The following is a 24,611-nucleotide window of genomic DNA, read 5'->3' on the forward strand; positions in this document are numbered from 1 at the left end:
AAACTGGTAAAAGCAGTATCTGGAAACAGCCTTGTGAAAGAGCTCAAATAGGCTAAACGGGTACTAAATACAGGACCAAAGTACAAAAAAAAGTACAAGAAACACTGCAGTTACCTTTTCAGTTACTGCTCGGGCACACTCGATCAGCTCTCTCTTGGTGAAGCTGTCTGTGGGGGTGACCTGCAGGGCTCCAGCTTTCTGAACCAGGAAGATACAGCCATGACCCAGCTCCTGGACTCGGGTTTTTATCTGGAATCCAATCTGGAGCAACAACAATTAGAGCGAATGTCTTAGTGAGGGTACACACATAACACATTTTAAAAAGGTTCATCTAAGGTGACCAAACCTGCAAGTGTATTCGGTCTTGCATTCGTACATAACACATTCCAGGTGTTATTATCCTGATCTACATCCACAGCACGCCCAGGTGTAATGGGTAGTGTTGCCTGATGGACAGGTAACGTTAAAAGCTGTATAAACCACACACGCAGGCGAGCCTGGCTCTTTTGCATAGCGATTAAGATGCTCGTCTGCATTATTTAACAAAAAATGGTAGGCAAGCGTCTTAAACCACTATGCAAAAAAGAGCTAGGCTGCATGTGTGAGTTAAAGGACATACGGTTTCAAACTGGACATGATTATGCCATTTATACTGTAGCTCAGCCAATTAGGCCTCCTGATCTATAAAAATGATCTAAGAAAAGTTCATGAGAAGCCAGAACTCCCCCATGATCCTGATCTTAAATACAAGGAGAGACTCGTTGCTGGAGCAGTGGTAGCCTGTGAAGAGCTCCGAGCAGCAGGGCACACAGTGCGCTCACCTCCTCAGGTTCTGCTGTAGCTGCTGCCAGTCGGCCCTGGTGAGCCAGATGACCATAGTCTGTGGTGACCTGAGAAGCTAGGCCTCCCAACTCCTCCGGACTGGCCACAGATTTTGTCATCTGGAGAAAGGAAAACAATTCTTAAAAACTCTTACCAAACATCCTCACCAAGCAATATTTTTAATCTCACCAGCTTTAAGATATAACAAAATGATGTGAACTGCAGCCCAAAATCAGCTTCTTTCTAGGTTCAAAATATACACAAGGGAAGCAAAATGTGCTTTGTGAAAACAGAAGGATCAACTTTGTCTTGCAATAAAATAATTAAAAAATGTATTTACTTTTATTTAAACTTGTAATGCTTACATTTTGATTAAAAAACACAAAGGCAGAAGTTGCAAAAAGAATGCATCTTGAATACAAAAAACAGAATATTTATATTGGCCAGTAACCAAAAAACAGAATCAATGTCCACAGAAGCAGAAGTAGAAATAGGCAAATACAGTACACAATCTATTTTCTACAGTCTATTTTAATCATTTTGGTTTTTACCTACCATTTCCTGGGCGGTAACTGCAATGGCCTTGGAATATTTGACCATTGTTGTCTGATAATCTACAAATGAACCTTCTGGTTCCGGAGGAGTGCCTTCATCCAACTGGGAAAGAAAACCACAAGCAGGTTTAAGTATAGAAGCAGCAAAATGTTTTAATGATGCCTGTGGTCTACAGTGTAGTACACTCTATATTGCTCCTAGCTTTACATCCGGGATGCTTTGAAATATAAAAAACCACAACAAATACCTCAATGCTCATTACAGAACCGAAGATAGACCAAATTAACATGTTAAAGCATCACTTTTACTAATTGCAAACATGAAACCCAAGACAGCAGGTGGCATGAAGAGATATTTGGTCCAAAGCCAAAAGCTGACCTCAATAGCATGTTGTTGTTACAATATCTACTCGACTCATCATCTGATCTAATTGTTTAATTTCTGGCCGGTGAATTCCCAAGCTTGGTTGTTTGGCCTTTTTATTGGTTCTGATTGAAACCAGAAGACTTGTAATAACTGGTTTAAAGACAATCAACTGATCATTTCTGACAGGCATTTTATACTTCTATTTGACTTGCAGTGCCAGCACAAATTATGGCAACAACAGATCATTTGCGGCAAGACTAGGGGGATTGTATTGCCCATTTTTCCTCACTCATACCCTTTACTTACTAATTATCTAGGTATCCCTGACTATATAATCTTCTCCTCTTTCAAAATATGGAAGCTATATCATTTGCAGTTACTGCACAACAATATCATCTTTTGTTTGTGATTTTGAAATTCCTTTGCTTGTACTACTCTGAGGGAAAAGTGACTTTGCAGGCAGCCAAGTTGCAAAGGTCTCCTGGATTTGTGGTTGGAGAGTCACAACACTCAATAGTGTTATATTCCGGATATAAACACCACCTGCTATTGTATTTTGTAAAAAACAAACAATACTTACTCTGCCCATGGCCTCAGCAATGGAGTCCACCATGCCCCCGACCATGCCCACTTCACTGGCCGCTTCGTTCATTGTGACCATGATGTCATCCACTGCCTCCTTCATCAGCTGGGCAGCTTCTGCAATAGCATCATGAGTGTGGGCGGCCTGCATGGACAGGAAGGCATTACAACAGGACACAACACAGATTAACATCACTGAGGGTGGTTCTGACATAAGCACACTCATTTCTGGACTGTCAACGAGCAACATGCTGGAGAAAGATGATCTGGTCCTTTACCATCTTCCAGCACTCTAGACTAGCACAGTACACTTATCTTCTCCCACATCCTACTCAATGAGCACTACAGACTCTCCTGAACTTAGCTGCAAGACTGGGATACTGACACTAGCAAATTCAGGGAGCCAAATTATTATAAATAGTCTACCATAACATTATGCATTTCTATTAATCCATAATACTAAAAGATAAGCCATTCAATAAATATTTTGTGCAAGCACACATAAAATAACGATTTTACTAAAACCTTGAAGTGTTTAAGCTGTCTACCCGTAAAATATGTAATTTCAGTTGAAACAAAAAATCCAATACTGTTGAATTTAGAGGTACTGCACCAAATTTAAGTATGGGTGTGTGCTTATGGTACAGTACAGTACCTTAGGGTTACCACCTCCTTCTTTGGCTGCATAGAGCATCTGAAGGGCAGACTCTGCCAATGTCTTGGTCTGGTCCAACACGGTCATCTGTTGCTGGTGATCCAGAAGTTTAGACGCAACTCCAACAGAGGCAAGAATGAGAGGCTCAAAGTAGCTAGCCAGCTGCGTAACCTGTTGTGAGGAATATATATGTATTAAAAGAATAATAATAAATACAAAGAGGGGACAAAGCAATTCAAATCAAACCTGATCAGTTGGAATGTACCTTGTGTCCCAGCTGGGCTGCCTCTCCTCTGGCCGCATATGAAATGGGATCAATGACATGGCCAATCTCTTGTACCACAGAGGTCAACTGCTCCTGCAAAGCCTGGTGGGAAAGCAAGTTCTTACACTTTGGTGCCTTGACCACTTGTTGCTGTATCTTGCATTTAATTTGCAATTTTACCCTGCTAAAAACACATTGAAATGGCACCTGAAGCTATTCGTCTCTAACGCCTTACAGTTAATAATGCAAACGCAGTATTTTTTACTTGTTTGGCACCTGCATAGATGCAGTAGTAGTATATTAGCTATTTAGACTGAAAAGCCTGGCTGTTTGTGTGTTTTACCTCAAGTGAAATGTCATCCCTCGAAGGCAGGTTTTGGCTAACAGCTGCAAGAGAAGCCTGTTCAATACCCCGGATACATCTGTTAATGTTGTCGATGGAATAGTCACACTCCCTCTGACCAGGAGCCTTGTCCCTGATTGAAGAACAAGAAGGTGTTGTTACATGCCATCAAAGGTTTACTGGAGAACTACCTGTTACAAAGAAAAACAGACACCAAGGAATTCTATTTCTGTGTAAAATAGAACTGCGAGACACGGTCCTGCAGCGAATTCTGAGAAGAAACAGTTAAAACCTTTGTTAATGTGTCTTTAAAGCAGATATGGATTCCATCTCAGGTTACAGGTAAAATGAGTCTGATGGTGTTGGAATAATCTCTAGGTCGGCTGTGTTATCCACATTAGTATGCTTTGTAACTCAGCACCGCTCAACCAATCCCTGTGCAAAGAAAACCAAATGAGCTTGAGACTAAAGTACCTTATCTGACCCAACAAAAAAAATATTTAAAAGCAGAAGAGATGTGGGGGTGAAATAGAGCACACCACAAAAAGGAAATTATTTTCCATCAGATAATAATGTTAACATCCCACTCACTTCAGCATCAGTGTATTCTGCCCAACTTGGATTTCTTAAAAAAAGGAAAGCTTTCCTACACCATGCATTTTAGTTGCACGGAATAGAAAGTGACAGATCAAATTACTTCCACCAGCCATTTGCTAGTTCACCAGCTACCAAGCCTTCAAAATGCAGTTGTTCATATAACCCGCACATCAAAACCGTCAGACAAAACTGTACAGCTACTCTGTTAATGCCTGTCTATCTATCTTCTCCTGGTTGGCTTACCATTGCATTACACAATTTAACTTATGTTAAATACAATTTCTCATTTGATTCTTTTGATTTAAGAATGTTCTTATTAAATCACCCACCTGATTGATGTGATAAGGCTCTTGATAGAGTCTGACACTGTGCGTGAATGGCCAGCCAATATAGACCAGGTAGGAGGATCCTTGGGATTGATAACCAATGAGCGAGCTGTTTTAAGGAGGAGAGATGAACTGTCCAGCATGGATCTAGCAGAGTACAGGATTGGTTCCTGGGCTGCACACCCCTGTAGACAACACCAGAAGAAACCACTAGAAACATACGTATACATACTATTTTGCAAAAAGCATCCCATAATTTCAAACCACACCATCTTACGAGTATTAACACACATTAAAAGCATCTTCAGAATACATGAATATTTGATGTGGGGAAAAATGCCTCTTTTCAGAACAACCATTTTGAGTCTCCTATAGTAAAGGTGAAACTGTTATGCATAATATGATAACTTCTCTCAGTTAGAGAGAAGACATTCTGTATAAAAAGGTTTAAACATAAGAAGCCCTCTATTAAAGTGCTGCTTCTTTCTCTCTGCTGGGCATTACTTCAAAATGTATGTGCAAATGGACAACTGTTGAATGTGTTTTAAATATGAAATAAATTTGCATTACAATGTACATTTACAACTTAAACAGTAAAGGTACTTTCATCTTTATTTTACATGCATATTTTTAACATCACACAATCCTGATTAATGTTTACATTCTAAACTGTTAAACCCTACTCAAAGTGCACATGGACCAACTACCCCAGGTGCATCCTGGGAGGGCAGAAATGACTTCCTCTTCCTTGCATGCTGTCCATTCTTGGAGATGGGCATACTGTGGCTCAAGGTTAAGATTAAAGGGTTTTGCTTATTTTTTGGCTTCCAGGCAACATGCAACCACTGCCTGCAATGAAAAGCTAATGAACGCCAGGGGATGTCCATAGTGAGAAAAGTGTTTATCCTTTAATAAATTATTATTACTGCTCAAAAGACAAGGAGCCACAAAAATGGTCTATTAGTCTGAACCAAAGCAAGTCAAAGGCAATTAATTGATAATCATGTACAGGCAATGTGGAATCCCAACAGCTGTGGAAGAACCTGTTAAGAAATGGATCAGCATTCTAAATGGTACACAGCTCCTAAAATGGTACCTCTCTGCTGATCTGAGCAGGAATGCTGACAAATTCTGGATTGGAGGCGAACGCTGCGAGATTCTCCACTGCTTCTATAAGGGGTGAGGTGGCAACTCTGCACTTGTCACGATTCTCTTCGGAAAAATCTCCATCCAATGCCTAGGGAAAAGAAAAGAGTTAAAATGGAGCTTTGGTTATCAGGGTGACCTTTTCACCAAGATCACACTTCACCTTAATGGACTTAAAAGAGAGAGGTGCATTCACTGTAGCTTGCTGGGATCTCTAGCTGCTCCTATGCCTTGAAGGATCGTTAACAGGGCCCAGTGTGACAGTGTATATTGGCAAACTAGACATGCAGTACAGAGAATGTGTCAGATCAGTTTGGGCAATTCTGAATAAACTGTTTACTGTAAATTTACTTCTTGCTTTTGTGTGGACAATGATAAATCCCTAACCTCTGGATAAGACATAAGAAAATCTGCTGGGGCAAACGCATTCCTTAATAAAGAGAAACATTTCTAACCGATCACTTCATTCTTCTAACAGAGACACTCTGGTCATAACCCCTATGCTGGATCTGAAGTAGTTACTTGGATTGACACTTATCTGCACCAGCAGCACAGTATATAGGGTTAGAGGCAGCAATACAAGAACACTAACTTACAAAATCATCATTTTGTGATTAAGTTTTATTATTGCATTTAAAGTATTAAATCATATCTAATTTGATTTAACAATGTCCTTGCACTCTGCCAGCATCCTTCCAAGGTTACCAGATTTAAAGATCTCCATACTTTCTGATTATTACAAGCCCACTTTACCTTAATTGTCTTAACCAGGTTGGCAGTGCTGTTTGCCACCTCTTTAGCCGACTGCACAAAGTGTCTCTTAGCAACAGGGTTTCCTGTTTTGGAGGAGGCGATGCGGCAGGCATTGCACAACGCGGAGGTGTGTTTGGCTACAATAGTGGCAGCTGACAACACCTGAAAAGGCAAAAATAAAATAAAACCACTGGTTGTTGTTTATGCTTTGACCTATAGACCTATATATATATTTTATATATATATATATGTATATATATATATATATATATATATATATATATATATATATATATATATATATATATATATATATCTTAGTTACTCTATTACCTGAGATGGGCTGCTTGCAGGGTCCACAAGGTTCTGACAGGCCATCTGGATTGCTTGATTGGCTCTGGCAAACTGGATGGGATCCACTAGCCCCTGTTGACCTGCCTGGCTGTTTGGGTCAGACACACCAACCAGATAGGAAGCCTAAAGAGAAATGGGAGATCCAGAGACTAAGGCTATGCAACAGTCAAGTATGTTTTGTTTTATATAGTGTTCCCCTTTTAAAACGCTTTGTGTTCTGTCTTATAATGAGAATATAAGTGCTAGTGTAATGGCATTATGGGGCAAATGGGAGCCATGACCATACCGTCTTATAACCTGTTCTGCAGTATAAAGTGCCGCCTTATAAAGGGGGAGCACTGTAATTTCCAGTATTAGTTGAACTTGGGTTTTGGGTGTTTGGGATATCTTCTAGTAAATACAATAAATATTCATGCTTTATTTTAAAAACCTGTTACTGTATTAAAACCAGAAAATGGCATAAGCAATATCAGTTCAGTGACAATTTCCGTCTCAAAATGGCATCTGAAGTGTCTGTCTTGTATGCCAGAGTCAGGGTTGCCAACTGGCTGCAGAATGTACGGACACTAAGCCAGGTCAGGTTTTGTAACTCGCTACTAAACCACAAATGAATTGATGTTAAATCAACAAGTAAATTGGGTGTGAATTGCATGAGCGGCTTCAATAAATGTGTTCAATTGTTTAATTGCGGTGGCAATTCTATCCGGAGAGCATCATAACATGTATTAAAAATCATATTGCTTGAAATGCTATATAGTAAACAATATGTATCAAAATAATGCAATTCCATTGTTCTAGAAAACTCGCCCGCACTCTCTCGTTTAACCTTGGGGTTACGTTTCTATTAATGTAATACTTACTTCTGCTTCGCATAGTCCCGCCCCAATCAGACAAATACAGCAAATCAGCAAGCTGTATAGGTCTGATTGATAGAAACGATCCTCACAGGAAGTAATTCCCGCCCCCAGACAGGTGTGTGCTTTTAGTAATAGTTAGCAAAACAATTCCATTCCTTTAGTGACAGCTCAAGCAATATACACTCATGTTACATGCTCAATAAAAATCAATGAATTCGTGGTTAGAAAGGCGAGTAAAAAAACCTGACCTGGCTTAAAGTGTCCGTAAATTCTGGAGCCAGTTGGCAACCCTGGCCACAGCGATGTACAATATATGTTATTATGTTTATTGTGCTTATTTTCCACCTTATAAGTGCAACGGAAAAGGCAATATGGGAAGAATGGGGAGAACGGTGATGCAAATGGTCTCAGTTTATTGAGTACACAGTAATACAAATGTGAAGTGCCAAAATGAAATCCAAACAGATGCTTTAGAAGCTGCAAGCAAATAATGCATTTCAGAAGCATGTTGCCCTAATCCCCAGGGGTTCAAAACAACAGACGGCCAGAGTTAGATATGAAACTGGGCTACAAGAGCAAAGTCCACAGGGGTGCTCACAATCTCAGCCACACCACTCTCATGAATTCATTACTACATCTTTGCACAGTGTCATTTTTCCAGTGATTTCAGCTGCGTTTCTTGATGTCTACTGACCAGGTTCCTTCCTGGTAGAAAAGCCATAAAAAACCGCAATGAAACAGCCACAGTGCCCTTGGGAAAACATAGTATGATGTGTGGAATGAAATCCCCTGAGCTTACCTGGCCTGCAGCTTCTGTCAGCCCACACAAAGCCTTGGAAGCAACGCTCACACAATCACCAAAAGCTGGTAAGTCGCCAGTCTTGCAATTGTGAGAAATCCCTGCCATCGACTCTCCCAGGACCTGTGAAGGGAAACAATCAAGATGTCTGAAATAGAATTCCCAACAGCAGCCAATATATCCATGCCCCACCCCTTTCCAAAACATTATGACTTATTACCTTGGAATTCTCCATCACACTTTCAATGCAGTCAAAGTAGGAGAGATCACTGACTGGCTCATTGGGGTTATCCAGCATTCCTTTCACAGTCTGTACAGAGAAACAGCAAGCCACTGTGGGGTTACGGACTTTTCTAATCACACAATGCATCCAACACAGAAACACTAACTGCGAAACTCTACTATTGGTTTTGGTAAAGGCTGAGAGTTTGGGTTCCAGGTGTGTCAGTCAAGAATCAGTCCACACAGAAATGTTTGCAGGTACCTTGACCACATTTACTGCAGCACACTCCTCAGCGGAGAGGTGAGTGGGTACGATGGAAAACAACACTCCTAGATCATTTATTGCCAGCTATGCTGTTGAGCTAAGATCAGGAAATGGAAAGTGGAAACGGGGCCAGGGGGACACCAAGTATCCCTAAAACTGTATGGTACCATGGGGGCCTGCAGTGAAAAATAACATGAAAATGCACTCACACACTTATACGGTAGATATGCTGTATGCGTGCTGTGTTTTTGTGCGACACAAACTAAGCTGTGATCTGCTTTTAACAACCAGTAAACCCCAGAAAAGATTTTTTATTTAAAAAAAATGGCAGAGGCACCTTGATTAATTCAGTTTGGTGACAGGTTAATTCATGACCTGCTTTCTAGATTAGTAGGACATAGATAAGCTTTAATGACATTTATAAATCCCATTACACGTAGTTTAATTTAAAGAAATGATCGGGGTACGTGCACAGAACTGCAGTGATGTGTTAATGGACTGGCTGGTTTTACAGCAGGTACCTCCAGCTCTCGCAATGCATTGTCACACTCCTTCTGCCCCGGTGCCTGCTGGGTACACAGTGTGATCAGCTGGTTGATGCTCTCCGTCACAGCTCTGAAATACAAAAGGGAACGCCTGGGTTTCAAAACACTCAAGACACAATTTCAATATTTGCTTCAAACTTATCCCTGTTTGCAAAGTGGACTTTCTCATGAAGAATAACGAATTGAACCCGAGTTTGTAGATCTAAGGAAAACAATGTTAGAACAGCCTGCTGGAATAAAAATATGTTTAAAAAAAACCAAGGTGACAATCGAAACTAATAATTATCAGTGCCATGACAAATTGCAGGCTAGAGGTTGAGTAAGTACAGCAATTACAGGCATTTTTTTTGTGTGTAAAAACTGCACATTGTTTCTCATATAAACAGACTATAATGCAAACTTCAGGGAAATATCTATTAAAGCAAAACTGAAAATTATATATAGTGTATAATTAAAAATACCACTTGGGTAATAATCCTTTTTCATTGATTACTTGTATGGCCCATTTCATTACTGAAGTTTGGTTTTAAAATAAAAATTCTATTGGTCTATTTATTTATGTTCTGTTGAAAATGGGGATATCTGATGCTTTGCTCAGATAATAAAAAACAACATGTCCATGTCAAGGTACTACTTGGATCAGGTAAAACTGATCTTTTCCTATACAGCAGAAACAATAATTATCATTAATTATTACTGACACGTGCCATTTTAAAAAGAGGAAATCTAATTGTCTAAAGGCTGAACTCAAGTTCATTAATAAAACTATTCAAGGTAGATCTGTCAATCAGCCTCTCTCAGTAGCTTCTGAGTCTAGGACCTTCTTCAGCATCTCAGCCTCCAAGCCTGAAGACTGTTCTGACATCCATACAGGCTCATCAACACTAAGGCTACAGAATAATAGAAATTCCTACCTTGCAGCTGCCGCTAAGAGATTCTTGGTGTTTGGTGCTCCAGGATCAACCGAGAGAGACTTGGCAGCCAAGAGCAACTTGCTGGAGGACATAGAAATGTTCTTGAGGTTTCCAATGACCTGGATTTGGTCTTCCTTGGACTGGGAGGACAAACGTACATACATGGTGTGGAAACTGTCCATTTTCTTACAAAGCATATAATTTAACTTGCAGTCTCAATGACTGAGGCCATTATTATCTAACTTGAAGCAGAATCCAATTTGGAAGACTGTTCCAACAATGTCTGGGTCACATGGGTCACAGAAAACTGCATTTTCCGAGAATACTTCTGTTGTCAAAACGGCCCTTTATCAAAGCTGATCTACCTTCAGTGCCAGGCACCAGCATCCTATCTAGTTGAACTGCCCAGATGTTCAATTGATTTTTTTTCTTTTCTTCTGTCATTCTCAAGTAATCTATTGTTCCTCTAAATTGTATCAACTACAGAGACACCCGTCACCCTTGCCAGTTTTCAGATTTATTTGATAAAACATGTACTTATGCCGGGAATTATTCCATTTTAAGCTGTAATATTTAAAAAAAAAAAAACAAAGCACTGTATCAAACCAAAATTAAACTCATAACCCTCTTTGCTCTTGTAAAATCCTACAGATAAAGAGATTCTATATTTGATCAGCAGAGCAGCACTACACATTTCTAAAATTCTTCAAATTTAGCCCATGATATCACATCATTATCATTGGACCACGTGCTGGAATGGAGTTGGGAACTCTAGCTTCCAGATGTCAACTGTATGCAAAAGTTGCCTTGGAGACAAGATGTCAGAAGGTCAATCACATCTCTATTTTGACATCCCAGTATGAGGATAAAAACACACTAGTGAGAGAGATAGAGAGGTATTAAAAAATGTACTGTAGATGGCATAAAACGTCCCTGTAAAGGTACCTGTGTCTGGCCAGCCATTTCAATACCAGCATCAAGGAACTCGTCAAAGTCTTCACTGAACTTTCCGGACGCAACAGCCAGCTGACTACTCGTGCCCCTGGATGAGTGGACCACCTCCCCAGCGGACTGGTTTAGGTCAGCTGCAGCTTGGTTCAGCTCGCTCTGGGCCTCCTGGAAAGACTTGCTGCTTGGAGGAAGCTACAAGTTTACAAGAAGGGAGTCTTATTTTAAGTGCTCAGGTTGAATATCAGTATGTCTCAACCAGAATTAGGCTGCCCTTCATCACAAAGGAAAAAAAAAACTGTTTAAAAATGCAATAAAACCCAGATCATTAGACACTGGGAGATTATATAGATTCTGGCAGCCCTTATACAAGCTTGTAAGGTGTATAACTGGTGAATGGTTTGTTGAGTTGATTTGAAAACGTAAAATACAGCTTTGCAAATTATAAAGGGAATAAAAAAAGGACACCATTGCACCAGAAACCCACACAATGACTGTTAACAGCAGTGTGGTTGGCTGCGTTAGGCAAATACATATGTTTTCCAGTTCCATTCTCCCTTTTTCCTAAATGTGGATTTGTCCATTGTTCTATTATTTAATTTGTATATCCAAATGATGACAGTTAATAAAAACAGACTTGAATAAAACAAAATAATGGCCGTAAAACATTAAAGAGGAGAATCAAAATCTGTTGTTTATCCCTAGGGGGAAGTTCATCTTTTAGGAGACAGCATTTGTATTCACTGGTAAAATACACAGCTGTATTAATTCAATAACACAGTGTCAGTCAGTCACTCCTGCACTTAACATTCCTGACAACAAATATTGGACTTTCACAAAAAGTACTAACAGCCATCCCTCCAACACCTCCACATCTGTACTTCAGTTCATAATCCCTACTCCGTTATATGTTTTAAAATCTAATGTTTTAGAAGCTATGGATGAATATAAGCTTGCTTGTGTGAGAAAGCATTTAAGAAAACAACATGCATTATCATAAGTAAATTAGATGCAGATACAATACCTGCCCAATGTGACTTGAAGTTTATCTGTGAGCAACATTTAGCCTGTTTTGTTGTATGAGGTCTTGAGTCTTGATCAACATAGTGTCCCTGCAACTTCTACACAGTGAACACAGAGACTGGTGAACTCACAGAATCAACGAGGAGTTTCTTGCTGGCTTCCCCAATACTCTTCAAGGCCATGTCCACATCCTTTTGTCCAGGCAGGCAGTTTACACAGTTATTCAGGGAGTGGGATACTGCCTTTGCCACCTTAAAAAGCAGATAAAGGCTTGTCATTTGGGGTCCTGTATTCATATACAATTACATATGCTTGTACAAAGCGTCATCATTTGGAAAACAACATCGACAGAGACGGGAATCAAACCACAAACATGTATGGAAACGTAGAGACACAGTCATAAATAACTAATCCTGAGTAATCCCTGGCCCATCTAGTAGATTCCCAGTCTGTTTAAGCCGACTATGCCACCCCACTTTGTTTGCTTCAACTTCCAGCCATGTTGCCGGTGACTTGTATGATATTCTGCCACTTGTGTTATTGCTTTTTAATCCTTAAATGCAAAAATATCTTCCCCAACATTCTTCTTCAGTCTTAGATGTTGTATTACAAGTTTTATTATAGCCAAAAATGGGTCACAGACATTCGTCTGCAATATTGAAATCTTCAGTCTGTTAATAAATTATCTTAAAAGAATTACAAAGCCCCAGAATCCAAAGAAATAAAAATGCAAATTACAACCATAAATTGACCTTGTTTACACTTCTATGTAACCCAATATATGATTATCCCTAAAGGACTGAATTAGAGTGAGGATTAGAATCATACAGTAAGATCTATGTGGGATTTGGAAAGTTTCAGTTTTTACAAATTAAAAATGACAGGTCAGTTAGACTTGATATGTATTTTAATTATTAAACCTTTGTTTCTTAAATATTTTGATACTCCAACAGTTTTTTTTCTTCTAACTACCATGTGCTGCATGTGTGGATGCATGTACAGCCAATCAAGATATAGGAAAAGAAGTCATTAATTTTTTAATTGAATCTACCTCTTAGTAACAGGACATTGAGTTAGTAACCAGTCCCTGACCTGTGCTAGCCTCTGCTGGCTCTCAGCATCACCGGGGCAGACCAGTGCCTGCTTGGCCTCGTAGATCAGCATGGCCGACCCCTCCATCACATCGCGGGCCGAATCCAGCATGGCACCAGCAGACGGCGGGTCAGCGGTGGAGGCGGCTACCCCTCGGGCTGCCTGGGCTAGTGTCTTCAGAGCTTGGGCAGTCTCTCTGGCTGCAACGCCTAAATGGGTAAAAGAAGAAAAAAAAATTCAATATGCAGACAAGCAATCTACATGTATTATATCTACTTGTTTTAAAGCCATCCAGTTTACAGTCTTCAATTATCTAGGTAACTGTTTAAAATAACAGCCGTGGATTTGTTTGAATTCTTGTAGAATTTCATAGGAGTAATATCTGGATAGCTTATGGTTTTCAAGTTACACAAATAAAATTGTTTTAGATTCATAATGAATTCAAGTATGCCACAGACATGAGATATGATGGTTTGCAGAAGCAGAGGGTAAGCGCTTATCAATTAGAAATATTTCTCAAGCACAAAGCAGAGGAAGGCTCTTAATCACCTTCGTTATAGAATAATACAATTATAGTATAATATAATTATCAGTGTCATTTAGGATTTAGACTATTGCTTAAAGTCAGGAAACATTTCCTCATGAAAATACCTGTAAAAACAAGCATGGATCACAGAGCAACCTTTCGATGGCTCTGCGGTGTTTTAACTGGGAACAGCTGTTACTTTGAAAGTGAAGACACTTTAGTTGCTGCAGGTTCAAATGATGAATAAAATAGGTTTGTAAAGCTTCAATAAGCAAAATCTCAATAGGGACACCATTTTTGAGCAAGTCTCACAGTATAATGCATCACCACTTAGGGACGTGACCTTTCTAGATACAATACAGCGAAAATCTGCACATTTAATTATCCAGCAGACCTGAAGCCCTCCCTGACGTCAGCAGAAGAATACTGAAAATAAAGATTAAGAGGAAAAAAAGATCTGCATGTTTGTGTTCCTTTTCTGAATCCAGTTTACTACAGGGTTCAATTTGTAAAAGGGCATGTTAAAGGGTTTGCTGAAGAGTAAACAAAGACCTGACTTGTGTTGTAATTACAAGGTCTGTTTAATAACAGATGAAAGAACAAAAGAAAAAAAGTTAACAAACAAGAAGAGGCCATTCAGCCAATCAATGCTTATCCAGTGCCAAGAAACTGATTGATCTCAAAATTTTGTCAAGCTGGGTCTTAATTATAAAGGATTCCAGTGATTTAGCATCAACAACATTGCATACACTCATCCCTCTCTGTAAAAAAAAAAAAGTTACTGAAACAAAAACTAAAATGGTCAGGCAAAAAATGAAACAGGCTTGGTCAACAAATTCATCAACTAGCTAACTTCACTAACCCAACTAACCCTTGACAGCACGTCTGTCTCCACATTCCATGTGTCTGGAAACAATTACATTACAACGTTTAACTGTAAACAAAAACCTCAGAAAAATGTTTTGATTAGACAAATATTTCATGCGAGTTCATTTGTATTTGACCAGACAGCATGAGAAATCAAAACCAAGAATGAAAAGAATTGGCTGCTGTAGCTTGGCAACGCATTTCACAAATAGCAACGCTCACATTTCACGATCCCATTTCACGTACATCACACAAAGGATAAAATGACTCATCCACATGCAAACTGATTTTTCAAGTAAGACGTACATTTGATATAGAATGGGAATTTCTCTCTCCTGATCTGGTCCCGTGTATAATGCTATACTACTTGAATACCCACCTGTATAATGCTCGTTGCCCTGAGCTGCACAGGTCAGCAGCTGAGCCATTGAAGACCCCACTGCCTTGGAAGTGCTTCCCAAGTCCTGCGCACACTTCTCGAGCTGCAGAACAAAGAAACACATCAGCTGTGTAGGAATATCCATTTACAAGAGCAACACAAAAACAAGCTGTATACATCAATGTACAAGTCACTGGAGTCTAGTGAAGTCTAAGAAACCAGATTGAAAATCTTCAAATAGCAAAACTTACAGACTCCCCTGGTAATGGCTTGAGTTGTCCTTCAGCTGCAGCCATCTTGGCATCTTGAAGTTCATTTTTTAAAGTCTGCACTGCAGTGAGGGCCGAGTCAATCTCCATAGGACCACAGGCTTCATGCGCCTTTTCAAAATAAGAAAAACAGAAATAAAAAGTAATGGAAACTCCACAGTTTACTGCAGCACAGATTTCAAAACTGACTATGCTACAGACCACAAGTAAGAAACAACTACTGTATTGATTATTTATTTATTTATTTATTTGAGAACAGTAATAGGTAAAGATTATGAAATCACTATAAAAACCTGATGTGGTCAACTACTAAACGGCAATTCCCTCTACTCTGGGTTTTAATGATTAGGTTTACTTTAGTGGTGAATATTTACCCAATAATATACATCTTAAACAGTAAGTATTATCACAATATACCACATTTTATGAACACTGAGTTCAAACACAATCTGAAGTCAAGTAAATACACGGCCAGTAACTCAATAGAGACGGCACAGTCTGCCCCCACCCCTACCTGCTGTGCTGCGCTCCTCAGTTCTGCCAGGCTAGTGGCCAGGTTCTTGGCACACTGCCCGAGTTGCATGGCAGCCGCCTGGTCAGTAACCGTTGGGACAGCTGACTTTGCAGAGGTCACCATTTTACTTCCCGGCTTGGGGAAAAAAAAAAAAAAAAGTAATTGAATACAATTATTTTAAATTTAACTGGAAATGTTATGATGATGATTAAAATCACTACATGGAATTCTTGTTACAGGAACACGGTCAGGAGAATAGTATTTGTCTACGGTTACAGGGGTACGCCTATTACACTTCAAATGACCATCTTCTGGTTTCAGCGTGCGGATGATAATTGTTAGGAGAGCTAAAACACTAGTAAGCAGATTTTAACCATTATTTTTATATAACCCCGCCTACAAGAAGTCTATGTCAAATGGTTACCAAGGCGGTGGCGTTAAAGTACAGTACATTAACACATATGAAAAGAAGTGGACAAGGACGAAAAGTAAATCGTCATCTTCATTATAAACTATTCGTTAATATATTTTGATCCTTTAACTCGAGAGCTGTGTATTGATAAGCTCTGTATATACTGAGCAGCAGTTGGCCACTTTGTAAAGAAGAGCATTAGCAAAATACAAGCACGCCTTTACGAACAGCAACAGGAGTCGTGGCAAAAGGCACTACTAAAGCAGACATTTATTATTATTATTATTTATTTCTTAGCAGACACCCTTATCCAGGGCGACTTACAATTGTTACAAGGTATCACATTATTTTTACATACAATTACATTCTTTTTTTTTACACATTATTTTTACATACAATTACCCATTTATACAGTTGGGTTTTTACTAGAGCAATCTAGGTAAAGTACCTTGCTTAAGGGTACAGCAGCAGTGTCCCCCAACTGGCATTGAACCCACGACCCTCCAGTCAAGAGTTCAGAGCCCTAACCACTACTCCACACTGCAGCCCACCCATGCTCATAAATGAACAGTAATGTCGTTCTAGTATATTTTGTAATTGAAATACTTGAAGACGTTTCTGGTGGTACAGCAGGTACCTGGAGAAAGTTTTGGCTGGCAATAATAAGAGCGAGCTGGGCACTGAGATCCTCTGGCTGGGCCTGGCTTCCTCTCACACCCTGCACCAGCTGGGGAATATAGTCAGCAACAGCCTGCAGAAACAGAGAAGCAGCAAGACTCTTCAAAAACAAAACAACAACATGTGTTAAATGAGTTAACCCCCATAAATTTGTTTAGTAATTTGTGAATTTTTGAATCGTAAAATAACCTGGGAGGACTATTACATATAGTGCATTATACTGCGCGAGACTTACTCATTTTTGTCTCTGTCGATATTCTCATTATTGAAGAAAAACATGGCTAGCTTTACAAACACATTTTATTTATATCTTTGAAACTGCTGCAACTAAAAATAAGTGTCTCCCCTTTCAAAGTAACAGCTGTTCCTAGTTAAATAGAGCCATGCTCATTTTTACCAGTATATATATGAAAACTGAAAACTCACTATTTTAAATGAGCTACAACATTTTAACTTCTGCCTTCTTCAGATAGCATGGTAGAAATAGCAAGGAAGACATTTACTAATAAGCTACAACACTTCTACAACGGAAGCTGAAATAATGTTGCTAATTATTAAAAGTGAGTTTTCAGTTTCTCAATTTGTTTCTTCTTCATTAAATATTGCTAGTGATTGATGAGCATCTTGTTGGATACTGAATCTTTAGATATAGAGGTGTTTTTTTTAATTCTCTCTCCATTTACTACATTGACTAAATATTATATGGCACAAGTGGTTACCATAAATTCAGTATACATAGATAACCATCTAAGTTAATAATCTGGAACTTTTGGCATAGATTCTCTATCTGGCATGTGAATTCAGTACCTTGCAACTCTGTACAAGCTGCTGGTGAGCCGCAGTGTTCTTGTTGGATGCTGCTGCATTCTGAGATGCGGCGATGGTCTGGGTAGCAGCAGCTGCAGCCTGTTTAGCTGCATTCTACGAGAAGTGGCAATAACAAGAAAAGAGGAATAGAAAAAAAAACACACTTACAAAATCAATAGTCAGCGTGACAGCATCACACCCAGTCAGATTGAATGACAGTTTGTACAATCCCATTTGAAAATATTCATAGAGAGCAGCTCTTTCGCCGTGTCAGCACTTTTCATCAAACTGTCAGTATCCTGCTGAGGTCCGGAAATGAAGCTTTTCAGAGGAATATTGCTTGGGCTCAAGGGTCAGCTTCCCTTGCCTTCATCTACAAGTGCGCTAGGATTTTTCAACACAGAGCAGCTGTAACTTCTCGGTCTTGTAAGAACAGTCTTATAATATCTGCTGAACTAACCAATGGTACGAATTATTTTTTAATTATTAAATGTACAGGTTTTGAATGTACATACAGCGGTTATTGTTGTCCTTGTTATGTATGCAGTCTGTATGATTTCAGATGTAAATTCTAATAAAGGAAATGCGACTACATCTATATTTTACATCAATCTGAAAAGCAGGTAGGTTAGCCATTTTCCTATGTCTGTATTGACGGAACTGAATTGCTAATAATTTTACACCCAGCATTAAGATATTCACCCCCTGGTGAGATGTCAGAAACCTTTTGATCCCTGCTGCTGGTGAAGGTTGGGGGTGAATGAACAGATTAGCTTGCAAGCTCTGCTCAGTTGGTCTTCATCTATGGTACCTCTGATGAGCAGCCACCCAGTCCTTAACTCAATTATGTTACTCCCCCCTGCTGGGGGCGGTGCAAGTCTGTATCCCCCCCCCCCCCCCCCGCCATATGTATTTGGTTTGTGCCTGGTTGCTTTTTTTTTCTTGCTATATTCTTTATCTTCAGTAAATGCCAGGAATTTCAGACCATTTATTTGAAACCGCTCACAGCTGCTCTCCTGTTGAAAGGGGGTTGGAAATGAGCTGAAAACAATTGCTTAAAGCTGCTTAAACAAACTTTAAAAGGCAACCTTACTACCAGCTGAGTTCTAGTCATATCAACACTTCATGGCACTGGGGTGTTATTTGCAGGAAAGCTATTGACTGGAAATATAGATTTTACTGTATATATGCTATTGCGGGCATTGTCAAACTAAACATATCAACAGGCCTGGGGTGTTATGTTAGGTTTCTTGAAGTATAGTACAAGATTTCTACAATCCGCTTCTGTTTTTTGGTATATACACCAGCAACATTTATTCTCAGGAAACGAACAAAAACACAGTTGGGGTCAATTTAGCATGGCACACGAATTAAACTAACTGATACAGTAGACTGTCGCTAATCCAAACCCTGATGGTCCCACTCAACCATGCTACCATAATGAAAAAACATGCTGACAGCAGGATCACCATTCATAAAAGTATATAAAACTATTTACATCTGTCTTTGTATAAAAAAAAAGTAAAACAAAAAGACTAGACAAAGGCATGTTTGGGATTGTTCAGACTCTAAACAGATCATTAATCTGAACAGCATCTGCTCTCAACTGGTTCTGATTAGTGCGAGTCCACTGCACATCCAATACATGTACATTCCTACCAAGAACCCCCGTATCAATATTCCAGATTCATAATGACAGGCTCCAATCAGACCGCATTTCTGTTTCAAGCTCTCACTAATGTGCACCACCAATTTGAACATTCAGTTCAAATATGCTCAATAGAAGCACGTGGCTGCTTGGATTTGAAATCTATGAGAAATCTACTGTATGAAGTGTACTTAGCATAACAGGAAGCTTGTTTGAAGGATTGCTGAAGCCGCACATGAAATACTGTTAAAAACAACAGTTTTAAGACGTCAACTACAGTGGTAAGAGTTATATTACACATTACAAATATTAAAGAAAAAAAAAAAAAAAAAAATAGAGACTAAAAAGCAGGTGTTGCTAAACAATGACCGGACAAGAATGGAATGAAACAGTTTGTAGCTTAAGTACTTTTGGAAGTTGGTCTCTAAGCAGTATTTTAAATTATACTTGCTGCATCGCCAAGGCTTTACTGCCCCATCCTGGTCCCTTCTTAACTATCGCTGCACATGGGCGTTTGGCACAGAGCCGCTCCAGCTTACCTCCAGTCTATTGATCAGCTTTTTCTTGATGGCATTCTGAGCAGCTGCGTTGGTGGCAACCCTCAGTCCCTCTGCTGCCTCTCTCAGTCTCTGCTGCTGGTCTTCGTTTTCTGGGTTAGCTGCAGCCCCCTGTGTACCGAAGCAGTCACGTTAGCCAGCTGTACAGCGCAGAGCCGAACACTAACTTACAAGGATACATACAGTCCAGTGAGGCAGTCAAAGTGTTTATGCATTTTAGAAATGTTTCACGGCACAACTGACACTGGAAATGCACTTTTTATCTGCAAAGTCAAACGATGATAAATTGTGGAGGTCAGACAATGAGAATCTTTCTGCTTATGTCTTCCTCAGTATTGTGCGATGAGGTCACAAATCAGGAGTTAAAAAGACAAATGTTCGCTCATTTGTCAAAGTTAAAAAGACAAATGTTCGCTCATGCTTTCATCAGTGCTGTGTTAAGTATGATGCAAAACTAGAATAATTTATTTTCTTACGTTATTATTTAATGCTATTTATTTTAATTGTAAGTAGAAACGATTAAAAAAAGGACCAAGAAGCTTCTTTCAATTCTAGTTGCCCGCCACATAAGTAACACGGGCAAAACCAGACAATGCATCTTAAAGTAGTAAGAGACAGCACTATCTTGTTAACATTCACTCTGTGTTGCCAGCAATATAAAAAAAGAAATTTAAGTTGTTCTCTGTTCACGAACAGAATGGTTGCATGTTACATAAACACTGCAATTCTTTGGGTAGGATTGTGTTTGACTTTTTTAAAATAAGGCACATACAAATATGTGTCTTGTTACCTTCTGACAGTTACCAAGGAAACCATGTATGTATCCCTCGATAAAGCCCTAGAAACCATGATGAATGTGTCACAGGTCACACACATCTAAACAGGAGCTCAGAAATAATTCCATGAGACAAGGTTTCTTGCTTTAATAATATCCGAGCCATTTATTGTCTGGGATGATGGCTGGTGAGTAGACTTGTAAGGCTTAATATACATTTTGACAACGACACCAGGATTCAGCCCTTTCTGCCAACCCCTCCCTAAACCCAACTGACATGGTCCAATAAGCACCCATTCTAAATATTTCATTTACGGGATGGACTCAGCTGCAAGAACACACAAACTTACTATCGTTGTTTCCTGCTAGTTCTGCCACACTATTTTTTAAATGTTGAAAACATAACACAGTGGCAAATGCTTTGTGGACATGGCCCTCTGTTATATGGGACAAAAGCTAAAACCATCTAATTAAATTTCACCCGATGCAGACTGAAAGGCACGACTCTGGCAGTAGAAACAGCAGACGGTTACCGAGTTAAAAAAAAAAAGAAAAATAGGACATCTCGGAGCAAACTCTAAACACACACTCTTTCATCATTCTGCCATTCAACGGCACAGACAAAAGTTACCTCTGGGGCTGTCAGAGCCTATTTTTACTTGTTCGTGCTTTTGAAAGGTCACCTTGCACTTAAAGAAAATACCACACTGCACATCATTTAAAACAAAGCCAGAAAGCTCATACAAGTGTACCTTAAAGGCTCAATTTTGCAAGAGAGGATAACAGAGGCTGTAATGGTATCAAACTTGTAAGAAGAACCTTAGTTGCAGAAGGAACATCAATTATTGTTATTAGTAGTTAACTGAAAATTTGCTTCAAAACAGGGCACATTGCATTAGGTGTACACAGACATTTCTACACCAGAAAAGCCAACTGTAATAAAGATCATATTCATTATCACTTTATATCAACATAATTGCGAATTGCAGCGAAGCTACAACTGGCAACACCATATTCTATCTTCTCTTTCAAGAACAGACTTAAGTGGGCCTCCTAGAAACATTTTATAAGAGGGTACATTATTGTGGGAGGAACAGACTGTTCTTACCTTTGCAGCTTCTACCATGCGGGCTGTAGCATCGGCCAACAGTTTAGCGGCTGCCAGCAGCTTCTTAGAGTTGTCTACATCGATTTCGGCCTCAGCGTCAGATCTCATAGCGTTAACGAGATCAGAGGTCGCCTGAGCCAGGACTCTTGCTTGCCGTACCATTTCACCTGCGCATACAAAAGGAGGAAATTAAATAAATCACAGAAAAATAAATAAAATATTCAATCAATTAAACATGCTGTGTGTTCAATATGGTATCAGTTACCAATCCCAGTAAAAAGAACAAAAAAAGGGAACAGAAAGTAACATTATTTTCGGTAACAACTGCTGTGTTTGATCCTCAATCTGTGAAGATCTTAAATGGTCTTGGTTTCTTTTTGTAGAACATGGTCTAAAAAAAACTCATGGGGAATAAGGCAAGTCTTTATTAAATATGGCTCTGTTTGTTAGCTTCAAAGCCTTGCTAAGGTCAACCTTCACAAGAATTCCCGACCTGTAACGCCACCATTGGAAAGGCTCACTGAATGTTTGAAGCTGCTTAAGAAGTGGATCAGGTGTACTTGGCAACAGTTGCTGTAGTGAAATGCAATGTAAAATGATGCCCATTATTCAGAAGGACTATTGATTATTAACACTGCAGCTTCTGAGATGACTGACTTTGTAGACTCAATCTATTATTTTAAGAATAAGTAGCTTGCATGTCATTGCATATTTATTTATTTATTTTTTTAACATGTCCATCATTGTGTATGTATGCTGTCTGCAATGATTCAGAGTGGCTCTGAGTTCTGTTGCTCCCATATTAAGTTATCATGTTGGCTTTTAAAACATACTTTGATCTTGTCTGAAGAAGTGCTGGGACATCCTTATTCTGTTCAAATTGTGTGACAATGTGACCTCTGCAAACCCCACCTACTGAACCCGTAAGAGTAGGTGGGCATTGCAGAGTTACTTTATCACATGATGTTAATGGAATAAGGAAGGCTGTTCAGTCCCAGCACTTGTCTAGACAAGCTCAACGCAAGTTCAAACCCTGGTAACAGAAGAATGAAAAATGGTAAATCAACTCAATACTGGCGCAACAGAACACAGAACCACTCAAAATGACTTCAAAGCCCATGGAAGACTAAGGGAAATGTAATAAAGAAAATAAAACAAGACATTTGAAGCCACTTGTGTTTTACAGATCTTCAATTAGAACCATTTTGTAGGTCTGAATAAAGGGATTCCGTTGTCAATACTTACCCGCGTCTCCCATGGAACTGAAGATGCTCTCGGTGACTGTCATGATGGTGTCGGTGGCCTGGTCGTAGCGCCCGATGGGCTCCCCTCGGCTGGCATAGTGACGGACGTGCTGGAGCAGGTCGTTGAGGGCCTGGCTGACCACGATGGCTGCAGCGTTCACCTGCTTCAAGAGCTCATTGTCATCCGTGGCGGAAAGACAGGCCTTGACACAGCCCTCGACAGACCGGTCCACCAGCTTCCCAGCCTCGATGAGCTGTTCCTGGCACACCGGAGAACTGATGGTGGGGCTCACCACCTGCAGAAGAGCAAAGCCAGTATGGTTAATTTACTGTGCCCCAAGAGGTACTCTGCAAGGGCATCTCAATCCTGACCGAGTAAACCCTGCCTTTCAACCCTGGGTCTCACTATGCAGAGACCGCCAATTGCAAAAAAAAGGGGGGTGTTATTTTATTTGACTAATTACCATTGAAACATCACATCAGAACCAAGGTGAAAGGCAAGAGAGGCGGGTGAATTACAGTACCACTGTCAACCGGCCTATATAAAACCGGTTCAATTTCTGAAAAGATACTGCACAACAGTAATATTACCATTTTTTTTATTTATTTGACAAATCATTACCAGTGCAAAGAAACTGAACAATTTCTACTTAGCTTTGGAACTGTACCACAATAGATTGCTGTCCACAGGGGATTGACATCCCCCAGTCCTTCTGTCAAACTACTTGTCCACACTGCAGGTGTTTATTGCATCCAGTATAATGTATAATGTGTGGGCGCTGTCCTGGTGCTTCTGTTCTGGGTACCCTACCTTTGCGCAGGCGACGAGCTGGGATGTGGAGAGGGCACACTGTGTGGCAGCAGCGATTACTCGGTTCTGAAGGACAGTGTCCTCCGCCACCTGGGCTACGTTTTTGGCTTTCAGGACCATCATGGCAGCCGCATTGGCTACAGCTTTGGCCAAATTCATTAACACATCCTGAAATAAGCAAAAGAAATGTGACTGTGAAAACACAAACAAAATGTAACAGTATCAGCGCTTATGAAATTCTCTGTATTTTTAGAGAAGCTTATAGTGTTCCAGTAGCTACTGCAATTACAGCCAAGACAGAATGGAGTGCAGACAGACATCCAGGCTTGTTAATGGAGCCGTGTGTTCTCTCACCTGGAATCTTTCATCGGCCTCGCTCTCTCCAATGTGTCTCAGCAGATCTCCACTGGCCTGTCCAATACTTCCAGCTGCTGTCAGTACAGTCTGCCTGGGCTGCAAAACCAAAGCACCGGAGTCATAAGAACATTCTTTCCCTGGATGTATATATGGGGTCTTCCCAGACCCAAGATCAAGAGGCATTTTACTGTATATTGCAACCATTTCTAAAGGACAGGGATAAAGATAAC

At 39.8% G+C, this 24,611-nt stretch overlaps 1 protein-coding gene across 4 annotated transcripts in view; it reads right to left on the reverse strand.

Annotated features, from left to right (window-relative positions):
- The window catches only part of LOC117429449 (talin-2), a 120,651-nt gene that overhangs the window by 17,250 nt on the left and 78,790 nt on the right, over positions 1-24,611 (reverse strand). For all 4 annotated transcript variants that reach the window (XM_058998622.1, XM_058998619.1, XM_058998620.1 and 1 more), the window contains 28 exons: positions 24,379-24,477; positions 24,025-24,192; positions 23,215-23,509; positions 21,970-22,136; positions 20,069-20,197; positions 17,882-17,995; positions 17,034-17,147; positions 15,985-16,119; positions 15,453-15,581; positions 15,202-15,304; positions 13,430-13,638; positions 12,469-12,588; positions 11,312-11,509; positions 10,367-10,506; positions 9,429-9,522; positions 8,641-8,730; positions 8,421-8,543; positions 6,744-6,887; positions 6,411-6,572; positions 5,608-5,748; positions 4,515-4,696; positions 3,589-3,721; positions 3,246-3,347; positions 2,981-3,151; positions 2,324-2,470; positions 1,378-1,479; positions 822-941; positions 115-261 (listed from right to left, as the gene is read on the reverse strand). In XM_058998622.1, the coding sequence (XP_058854605.1) occupies positions 115-261; positions 822-941; positions 1,378-1,479; positions 2,324-2,470; positions 2,981-3,151; positions 3,246-3,347; positions 3,589-3,721; positions 4,515-4,696; positions 5,608-5,748; positions 6,411-6,572; positions 6,744-6,887; positions 8,421-8,543; positions 8,641-8,730; positions 9,429-9,522; positions 10,367-10,506; positions 11,312-11,509; positions 12,469-12,588; positions 13,430-13,638; positions 15,202-15,304; positions 15,453-15,581; positions 15,985-16,119; positions 17,034-17,147; positions 17,882-17,995; positions 20,069-20,197; positions 21,970-22,136; positions 23,215-23,509; positions 24,025-24,192; positions 24,379-24,477 (3,978 nt within the window). The remainder of the gene's footprint in view (positions 1-114; positions 262-821; positions 942-1,377; positions 1,480-2,323; positions 2,471-2,980; positions 3,152-3,245; positions 3,348-3,588; positions 3,722-4,514; positions 4,697-5,607; positions 5,749-6,410; positions 6,573-6,743; positions 6,888-8,420; positions 8,544-8,640; positions 8,731-9,428; positions 9,523-10,366; positions 10,507-11,311; positions 11,510-12,468; positions 12,589-13,429; positions 13,639-15,201; positions 15,305-15,452; positions 15,582-15,984; positions 16,120-17,033; positions 17,148-17,881; positions 17,996-20,068; positions 20,198-21,969; positions 22,137-23,214; positions 23,510-24,024; positions 24,193-24,378; positions 24,478-24,611) is intronic.

Source organism: Acipenser ruthenus, chromosome 24 (genome assembly GCF_902713425.1).
Source record: "Acipenser ruthenus chromosome 24, fAciRut3.2 maternal haplotype, whole genome shotgun sequence".
NCBI classification, from domain to species: Eukaryota; Metazoa; Chordata; class Actinopteri; order Acipenseriformes; family Acipenseridae; genus Acipenser; species Acipenser ruthenus.